At 49.3% G+C, this 10,010-nt stretch overlaps 3 protein-coding genes across 5 annotated transcripts; 2 read left to right on the plus strand and 1 right to left on the minus strand.

Moving 5' to 3' along the window:
* Window positions 1-630: 630 nt before the first annotated feature.
* H257_06077 lies at window positions 631-2,906 on the minus strand. 2 transcript variants are annotated; one of them, XM_009831184.1, is made up of 5 exons: window positions 2,304-2,906; window positions 2,095-2,255; window positions 1,768-2,044; window positions 1,513-1,713; window positions 631-1,011 (listed from the first exon to the last, which is right to left on the minus strand). In XM_009831184.1, the coding sequence occupies exons 1-5, from the start codon at window positions 2,845-2,847 to the stop codon at window positions 728-730; spliced, it is 1,467 nt and encodes a 488-aa protein (XP_009829486.1). In that variant the 5' UTR covers window positions 2,848-2,906; the 3' UTR covers window positions 631-727. The 2 variants fall into 2 exon arrangements, with proteins under 2 accessions (XP_009829486.1, XP_009829487.1); XM_009831185.1 differs by lacking the exon at window positions 631-1,011 and having other exon boundaries at window positions 1,421-1,713.
* Window positions 2,907-2,946: 40 nt separating this feature from the next.
* Window positions 2,947-5,585, plus strand: H257_06078. Of its 2 annotated transcripts, XM_009831186.1 has the most exons (9): window positions 2,947-3,188; window positions 3,237-3,611; window positions 3,659-3,778; window positions 3,871-4,000; window positions 4,083-4,219; window positions 4,654-4,749; window positions 4,801-5,026; window positions 5,081-5,136; window positions 5,494-5,585. In XM_009831186.1, the coding sequence occupies exons 1-9, from the start codon at window positions 2,964-2,966 to the stop codon at window positions 5,539-5,541; spliced, it is 1,413 nt and encodes a 470-aa protein (XP_009829488.1). In that variant the 5' UTR covers window positions 2,947-2,963; the 3' UTR covers window positions 5,542-5,585. The 2 variants fall into 2 exon arrangements, with proteins under 2 accessions (XP_009829488.1, XP_009829489.1); XM_009831187.1 differs by lacking the exon at window positions 5,494-5,585 and having other exon boundaries at window positions 5,081-5,252.
* Window positions 5,586-6,580: 995 nt separating this feature from the next.
* On the plus strand, window positions 6,581-7,103 carry H257_06079 (hypothetical protein). The gene has a single exon (XM_009831188.1). The coding sequence runs from the start codon at window positions 6,660-6,662 to the stop codon at window positions 7,071-7,073; it is 414 nt and encodes a 137-aa protein (XP_009829490.1). The 5' UTR covers window positions 6,581-6,659; the 3' UTR covers window positions 7,074-7,103.
* The last annotated feature ends 2,907 nt before the right edge of the window (window positions 7,104-10,010 follow it).

Here is a 10,010-nt window from a genome sequence, read left to right on the forward strand (position 1 = left end):
AGCTTTCTCCTTGGGACTACGCAGCCGCGTTCGAACGCTCTTGACTGCAATTTGGGGTGGCGACGAACTGTGGCTGCTTTCGAAACACTTGGGATACGCGTCCTCGAAGTACTTAGCCAAGGGCGACACGTCAGGACGACGTTGGTCGTCGACGATGGTGTGGGCTGACTGCACCAAGACGCTCCTTGAGATCACACTAACGACCGCCTCCTACAGTCCCGTGATGACCAGAGAGAGAGAGAGAGATATTAATGCTTACTTCGCTCTGAAATCGAACTCGAAAGTATCGATCCACGTCGACGGGGTCGTCCAGGATGTCTAGTAGAAGCATCGGCATCACGGACAAACATATGCAGTTCATCAACCTTACCAATGTGCTCGCCATAGATGGACGCTATGGACTTGAGCTCTTGACAAACCAGCTCAACGTGTCTGCCGCCCGCGAGGCACACGACTTCCATTGGCATTATCATTGGCCGACCAAGCTTGATGCACGCATCACATTGCCTCACCACAATAAAGAACCATAACGACCTCAACTACATAATATTTCACCACATGCACCATGCTGCTAGTACTACTAGTACCACACAGTAGTACTATTAATACCATGCTGAATGATCCTCCACATTATGGAATGTCAATCGATGGATTAAGTATTATTTCTGGTGTTCTAGTTCAAATTACAGTATCGACGCCATACTGTTCATTTCCATCTCTAGCGTGTTCAACGTCGTCGAGGTTGCTTGGGACTTCGTTGTTTGACAGCGTTCGAAGGCATCGTGGGGGGGTTGCTGGGTCGCTTTGCCGTCGTTTGGTCGAGGGGTCGCTTGAGGTTGCTGTTGTTACTGGATGATCTTTGCATGTTGGGTTGGTTTCCAGGGGGGGGTTGGCCGCCGCTGCTCCATTGCGCGGGTCGGTTTGCTGGTGGCGGTGCGTCGCCAATCGATCCTCTCTTCATGGGCACGTTCCCTGGGTTGGCTCTGTTCACATGACTGTTGCGACCCCGACCTACGACAGTCGCATGAGGAGGCAACAGAGTCATCGAATTACTGTTGTGTCTATTCCAACCTGGAGCGATATGGAGAATACTGAATGGGAATCGATACAAATTAATGTACAAAAGAATCGGCAGAAGGATTGAGCCAATCTTCGTCAACAAGAGTGTGTGACTTGAATTAGTGTGATAATATTCTCGATTTGATATAAATTTGGGGAGGGGGTGGAATCGAATCGCGCCAACCAAACCGATCCACAATCGATCTGATTGGTTGAATTTCATTGAGAATGTTTTGATTGGCTAATCATTTTGAGCTCGTCTGAGGTAGCCAATCAAATCGATTTAAATTCCAACGAGAAACCACGCCACAACACGAAATTATTCACTCGAAAGCACAATACCAATCACCACAACTTTTTTCTTTTTACATACAAAATTCAGTACAACGAATCGATAGATTCATAGCGATTTAGTAAAAAGTCCACATTTGGGGTACTTTACTACTACTGTACCGTCATCATCATTGTCCTTGCCACCTGCGTCGGCAGGAGACGACGCGGGCTTGACGGGTTCTTCGAGGGGCTTCACTTTTTGCTTTTGAAAGTGAATCGGTTCCTTGTTGGGCTCGTCAAATGCATAATCCCGCGGGTATGGCTCGCACTTGAAGTAATCATGTGCCAGCGCTTCCGTGGCCGTGATGCGATTCTCCGGGTCTACAATGCACACGACTCCTAGTACCCCACCACTCGTACTAGTATAGTACGGACCATAATACAACAGGCGTGCAATCAAGTCGCGAAGCAGCACAGACGAGTGGCCAGTGCCAAACTTGACAGCTTCATGCAGCTTGGACGTGGTGGGGTACTCGCGTTCCTTGGTCATGGCCTGGACATTCGAGTACTCGGGGAGGTTGTCCATACCGGTCCACGTCTGGGGCGTCGGCAGCCCGAGGATTTTGAAGATCTTGTCGCACTGATCCTTTTGAAACGGCGCGTTGTTGTCGTTCACTTCTTGGCCCATAAACAGTTCGCGCGTGTTTAAGATCTACGCACGCGTCGTCACACACATTCACATATCTGTGACACGGTGTGTACCTCTGCAAAGATGCACCCGACGGCCCACATGTCGACCGCTTTGGTGTAATGCTTGGCGCCTAGCAGCAGCTCGGGCGCGCGGTACCACAGGGTCACAACCACGCGCTCCACCTCGGTTAACGCCTTGATCGGGTCCTTGTAAATGCGCGCCAGTCCAAAATCTAATCAAGGACAGTCGTCAGGTTTCGGGTTGGACGGGCGAGGACTACCTGCTAGCTTCACCTGGCCGCGACGCCGCCCGTGCCCGACCACGAGGATGTTTTGAGGCTTCATGTCACGATGCATGACCCAGTTGTCGTGCATGTACTTGACCCCTTTGAGGATTTGATGCATGAACGATTTCTTCGTGTACTCGGTGAGCGGTTTTTGGCGGCTTTGCTTGATGATGTCGTGGAGATCGTGGTCGGCATAGTCGAACACCAGCGCCAATGACGTGGCCTTTGGATCTACGTGCACATCGTGCAGGTGTACGACGTTGTCGTGGTGCATTTCCCGCAAGATCTTGATCTCCCGCACCGTCGCGATGGACAGCACGACTTCATTCTTCCCTTCCTTCTGGGTCTTGATCACCTTGACCGCGAACGTTTGCTCCTCGTCGTCTGGCGTCCGCTCTCGACTGTTGTGGTCTCTGGGAGAGGGAGCAAGAGACTCTGCTTTGTACACTATCCCATACGTCCCTTCTCCAATCTTCCCCAGCAGCCTGTACTTGTCCGACAGGTTCAGTCGCTTCTGCAGCAGTGCCTGGCGCCGCATACCCTAGGCCGCCTGATGATAGTTTCAATTCTGAAGGACCATTGAAATAGTACTACTAGTCGTATGTTTAGTATTACTAACGCCCATCATTCCTCGAAACAAATCTTGGACGAAACATGGACAACGACGAGTTGTTTGGGTATGGCAGCACCGACCATCGGACGAACTTTGACAAGCGCGACGCGGCCGACTCGAAGGACGCCTTGCTTGAATTCTATCGGGCGCGGTGCGATGCGTTCCATCAGGAGCGGAAGGACCTCTTGGAGCGCTTCCATGAGCTCGATGTGTCGAGGGAGTCGTGGCACCGAACTCAATGGCAGAACCAAGTGCACAAGCAGGAAGTACGAGCTGGTCGAAGCATGAAGTACACACTCCTAACATGATGCTAGATTGTGGACCTCAAGGTCGAATTGGCTCGCGTGAAGGACTCGTTGCATGCTGCCGAGGAAACGATCGCTGTGCTTCGAGCCGAGCAGGACTCGTTCAAGGTCCAAGAGGCCGAAGACAGGAAGCGCATCCAGCACTTGCTGCACTTGACCCACCCCACATCCGAAGAAGTGACGTTTTTCAAGGACTGCCGCCCCGGCCACTCGCTGCGATCGCCCGTCGGTGCCCAACCGCATGATGCCGTCGGCACCCATCATCGGTCCAACGTGAGTTTGTCGGAAGAATCCGGCTTCCATCGAGCCATGCATCAGAACGACAAGATGAAGCGCTTGAAGCGGCATGCAGCCACCTGCTCGACGAACGGAGGCGGCAAAGTGGTCAGCTCCCCTCCATCTTCTCATGAGGTCATGATCGTCCAGTGCAGGGGCGAGTCATCCGCACGGTGTATCTGCCTAGCGAACAAGCAGATTCGTTGCTGCTTCGAGTCCAAGTCCTCACTAAGCAGCTCGACGTCAACCGAAAGCTCTCGGACGACCGAATTCAAGTAGTATACCAACAAATATATATGGCCATCGCATGATATTTCATCTATATATATATATATATTTATATATATTAAGATTCTTTTTCATGTAGAGCCTGTTGAACGACTTGGAAATGGTGAGCGTCGAATCCACTCGCCAACGGGACGCCCATCACCTCGAACTGCAAACTGCGCAGACCGATTTTGCCAAAATGCAACGGCTGCTCAACAAATCCACCAAAGGTCCTCCTCCATCATAGCTACTACTAGTAGGAGTACTACTACTACTAGTACTACTAGTATTGATGATGTTCTCTCGCTGTAGATTTCTTGGTGGCTCGGCACGATGCCCTTGCGGCCCAGCGAAGTGCCGAGGAAGAGATGGCGCGGCTTCACTCGCTTCTTCGCGCGGCGGAGGCCGATAAGGAAGCTGTCCAAGTCCAAGCCAAAGCCGAAACCCAAGTACGTTTCCATACATGTATCATAGAGAGATCAATAGACAAGTCTTACCCTAATAAGATGTGTTGAATGGTGGAAGCGAGTATTTGATTGGCCACTTGATTCGTGTGGTGGGTTTTGATTGGTCGATCGAAATTGTCTGCCGATTTAATATTGTGCTTTAACCCCAAATTTGGACTTTTGTGCTGACTGCCAAATCGATTCTCGATCGATTCTTTATACTGACTTTTGTATGTAAAACTGGTCCAGTGTCACACTAATTTCATTCGCATACTAATTCGATGTTGAATTGATCGAAGAGTGTATTTGATTGGCTACGTGATGAGTGTTCTGCGTTTTGATTGGTCGATCTTTGATTGTCTGGCGATTTGATATCCGCGTCCAATGATTTCGAATCGACTTTTAACAATATATCATGTCCTAATTATATATTGCAGTCTATCCGAGAAACCATTCGCGCCGAGGGCAACCTTTGCGCCGAAGAGTTCCGCAAGCAAGCCGTGTCCAGGGAGCGTGACATCCACATCCTCAAGGTAACATCGTGCATTTCGATACGATATATATATATATATATATATCTGTAGGAGCAATACGCGGCCGTCCAGGAAAGCTACAGTGCGCGCATTTCGGATTTGCAGGCGCGGCTGGCCAAGCTGCGCTCCCGGTATAAGGCGCTAGAAGGGCGGCGGAACCTCGAGATGGAGGGCTTCTCCAGGGATATCGCCACACTCAAACGACATGTGGTCAAGCTCGAAAACTTGTGCTACGGCACCAAGCTCACCAACGACGACATTCGACTGCTGCGGATGGGTACAATATATATATATATATATATAGATTATATTTACAATTGCCTCATTTTAGATGAATGGCACACGCTGAATGCACCGGATTTGGAAGCTGAAATTCTGCACCTGCAGGTAATATAGGCACTTTGTAGTATTGTCCTTATTTTACCCAAATTTGGACTTTTGTCCAAATCTATCGATATATCGATTCTTTTGACTTTGTATGTAAGAATCGTCCAGTGTCACACTAATTGAAGTCATACACTAATTCGATGTTGATTTGGAAATTTGATTGGCTACTTGACGAGTGTTTTGGGTTTTGATTGGTCGATATATCGATTGTCTGCCGATTTGGTTATTCTGTTCATTCGATTGAGCACCCAAACCCTCCGATTTCGAATCGACAATAGTAGCAGGGTAGGTAGTACATATATGATTTCGTAGTACTACTATACTATACGAAATGTCGTCGCTAACGTTTTGGAGTAGGACCGGTACCGAGAGTTGGCGACTAATGTTATGCAAGCGAAACGATAGTATCGATATATATATATATATATATTATCGACGGTCTGCAATCGGGGAAATGCACACGACGTCCCATCCTTCGTCCAGGAGGATGTCAATCATGTGGCATATCCGGACGCCGGGGCCTTTAGGAACGTGCACTGCCCGCGGCAACCACCGTTGGCACTTTCATTTCAAGGCCCTACTCTATAACACTATTAGCACTCTACAGTAAATGGTTGTTTCAATAGTACATACTAGTATAACGTTACTGGACAAAAATACAAAAATAATTCAGCTTTGTATTGTGAATTCGCTATGGTGCACGTCATCTATAAACTACCAACTTTTCACAAAAATGTCTGACTTCTATTTCATATTCATTACTCAAAATTTCAGCAAATTGAGACGTAGAATCGACAGATCTCAATGTAATGAGGAAATTCTACGTCTCATATTCAAATTTGGTGTTGAATTGGTCCAGAAATAGATATTTAACCTAGCGGTATTTTACATGGGCGCTTGGATATTTGGCCATAGGGGTGGCCGCTGAGAATTATCTTGATTTTTGTATGTGACTCTTATCCGTATATAATATCCGGAGGCAGTTGGGACCTTTAACCTGCAGTGATAAAACGCATGAAATCGGTATTTAACGTATTTTGTTTTTGGGTTTAACTACATTAATTGTACGTTAAATAATAAAACCTCCACTCCTCGATTTGGCCAGTTGGAAGTTTTTAGATGACGTGCACCATATAAACTTCCAAAATTCGTGCGATTTGTCTAATCAATATTGAATCACTCTCAATGTCTGATTGGTTGAAACTCTCAAGGTCTGATTGGTTGAATACTCTTGTCCTTTCTTTAAGAGCCAATCAAATCTACTCAAAATTCGATTAGCCAATAGCGTCGATTCGTGATTCGATTCGGCGGTGAGATTCGATTCGGTGGGGTCTGGAAACCTGTACCGAATCCATAAATAATAGTACTGTTTGTACATTTAATCATGAGTATTGTAAACATACTATTACTGTACTACAGTAATAGTATGTTTATATAACGTTAAGACGTTTGCATATGAAGCGTTGCGATGCTTAAGCTTAGTGCCATGAGTAACAACGGGCCGATCCTTCTTCGCATGCAGAATGGATTCCGCGAGCGGCGCAACTTGCACGAGAAGTTTTGCGGATTCAAGGGGCCCGATAACGTTGAGGCGAGTGGCTGCGCGAAGTAGGTCGCGAAAGGTCACAAACAGCAAAAGGCGTCGTGATGGCGTTAACACCAAGGGAAGCGCAGACGAAGCCCAGAACGACGACGTGGTGTCCATGCACTTTTGCGCGCTTGATGCGATACAGCACCGACGAGGGGGGAGACGACGCACAAGCGACGCGAAGCATGGCGGATCCTTGAGCGATAGAAGCGCGCGCTGCTACTTGGTTGGTGAGCACGGCATGCGCCAGACTGTCGAGGTGGACGAAGGAATCAAAGCGAAGTGGCGGAAGCGTGGGTCACAAAGACGAGTGGTAGAAGCAAGTTGGCCATTTGATGCAATGACGTGACGAGAAAGCGTGGAGTATGGTGCTGTTGTGCTTGCACAGCGGACTCAGGCCCTACGAAAGAATGCGTGGAGCAGGAACATGTTTGCGATGTCCTACCTGGGAATGCGCAAAGCCACCAGTTGGATACATTGAGTCGATAATACCCACACCAGCCACTCCATCTTGATGAGAAGGAAGCCTTGGATTGATATTTGTTGAAACTGCATTTATGTCCAATCAGCGAATCTGTCATTCCAATGTTGGACATGCGAAATCGCCGACCGCGTGCGGGAACTCCCCCAAATCGTCAGCATCGTCTTGTGTCTTGTCGTTATGATGGGGCTTATGGTGTCAAGAACTTGTCCTTGTGAAGCGAACGGACCGCCAGTGTGGGAAGTGCCATGCACAAGGACCCCCGGAAAAGTACAAGATTCGATAGGGAGGTCTGCAGCAGTAACGACGTCTCGTTCCCTTCAACGACGTGCCCTCCATCGATCACGACCGACTTGAACAAGCGGCGCATTGTCGTGTTGATCTTCCATACCTGGCACTCGACTCCCTGCCACGATAATCAGAAATTTGTTCCACTACTACGGTATATGACTTCAATTGTCAATACAAATGATTTATTGGCATCAATGAAACGGCAAAATGAAGACTAACGTTACTTGTAACGTTAATATGAAATTGCGTTCTTGTTATTACAGTGTGGCGATCTTGAAGCGTCGCGAAAACAATATATATTAATATTAATACCTTTGGCTATATTTTGATTTCTTCAATTGTCCATACAAATGGCATGAGTGACATCAATGAAACGGCAAAAATAATACTAGTACTGCGGAGCAAGACCCATATTACCGCTAAGAACTCAAGCACCATCATGCTACCACCGAAGCCATGAATGCGTCCGCGAATGCAGCTGAAACGCCTGCACACCTGCTGTCAAAACGCGGATCCTCACCGATGGCCAACGCAATCGTATTGCGGTGTAACGCTACTAAAGAAGGCCGAGGTCCGCCGTTTCGCGTAGAAGCAGCCACCTCGCCGACCTCAAGTCGATGTCTTCAACAAACCAGCAGCTTAAACCTCCACTCGAAGCGGCAAGTTCACCCATATAACGAAAAGGAGCGCGAACAAGTGGTTGTCGCCAAGCGTGAAGGCTGCGCCGCTTGATTGGCACGACTCAAACCATTGCCCGTGGAGCATGTGTGGTCGTAGAACACACCCACCAACGTCGACTCCAAGCGGGTCGCCGCTAGTCGCCTGGACGCCATGGTGCATCTCGTGGCTACCAGAGTGGTGCGCGGGAGCGTGAAGCCCATGTTGCACGACAGGCGCGACTTGTTCAAGCACATGCAGCACATATGACTTGGAGCGCAAGCACCAGCACGAATCGAAGCGGGTCCTTGTGGCTCGTCCATTAGTACCTGTGGAGCACCCCGTGGCTACCAGAGGCGTCCCAATCCACGGAATTCCCGTGTCGACACCCGGCACACCTTTGTGTGGAACTTGGGTTCCACGCGAAACCCCAAAACTCGGAGGCGCCGTCCTCGCACTGCCCGCGGTACCCGTCCAACGACAACTGAGCCAAGTGCGCCAAGGAGGACATCCCGATCCTGCTGCGGCTGCCGAAACACACCAACTGGCTCGGCGGGGAAGCCATGCTTGGCCTCGGAGACATTGTCCTCCCCGGGCTTGTCGTCGTGTTTTGCGCCCTATGCCACCCGCGGAAGCGTCGTAGGCACCTATCGCCCCCGCTCGTTTGGCGGGCTCGTCGGCATCTTTGGAGCTGATGTGCGTCGGGTACGTCGTGGGGCTGCTGCTGACCAACGCAGGCTTGATCCTCATGAGGTCGGGCCAGCCGGTGCTCTTGTACTTGGTCCCGTCCAAGTTGGGCGTGCTGGTGGTGGCTCAGTGGCTAACTAACGGACTGCTGAGAAAGTTGTGGGACAGGCCAACCGAATTCAACCAACTCCAGAGGTGGAGTTCCCCTGGAGACTGCCACGACGGCCAGTGCCGTATTCGATTCCCATGGTGGAGGAGAGGGTGCAACGATCGTCCTCCCGACCGTAGAATCCACTGTACTCCCGCGCGCCCAATTTATTATGATACTCGATGAACTCGAATGCTTTGAGTGGAATGTCCTCCTCCAATGCGGGTTCCATGTGATCCCGTGTGCAAACAATAGAATGAGTGAAGCTATTTCTTGCACATACCACCATAGGAATGCGATGCCACATTTCTTGTAATTACGCCAATATTGACCCTTGATACTCGTCGCAGACATTTACTACACCCCGTACTCCTAGTGCCGCCATCTGAGAGATGCGCCTCATGGAAACCACAGGCAGAGCTCCAAGGATGACTGTGTCGTCGTCGATCGCAGTGAAGTAGTTGGTTCGACGCGCGAGATACGTGAACAGTGATCCAACTTGTTCGAGAGGGACATTGGTTGCTGTAGCACGCTTACAGCAGTGATGTCTCTAGCTGCAAATTCTGAGCATATATTCGAAACTTACGCGCCATTTCAGAATCTCGACACCCATACTTAGTACAAATTTCTTTAAAAAGAATAATATTATGTAACGGACAAGTTCTGGACACATACAATTATGTAACGGACAAGTTCTGGACACATACTATTATGTAACGGACAAGTTCTGGACACATACTATTATGTAACGGACAAGTTCTGCTTGAGTGTCGAGTCGATTAACCATAATCGCATCGTTCGTTTTCGCTGCGCACCGCTCACACCATGACCGCCTTCCCCGTCCACGGTACATACGCCGTAGTGATTCAAAGCCAAGGTATCACACACCTGTAGCTATGCCAGTGGATGCCAATACAACGCGAAGTTCTTCGATGAAGCACATCGACAGAGCACAATCCAAAGCAGCCACGCAACCTCACGGCACACATCCACATCAACGTGGTGCACACGAATGTGCGGAT

Source organism: Aphanomyces astaci (genome assembly GCF_000520075.1).
Source record: "Aphanomyces astaci strain APO3 unplaced genomic scaffold supercont1.11, whole genome shotgun sequence".
In the NCBI taxonomy this organism is placed as follows: domain Eukaryota; phylum Oomycota; class Saprolegniomycetes; order Saprolegniales; family Verrucalvaceae; genus Aphanomyces; species Aphanomyces astaci.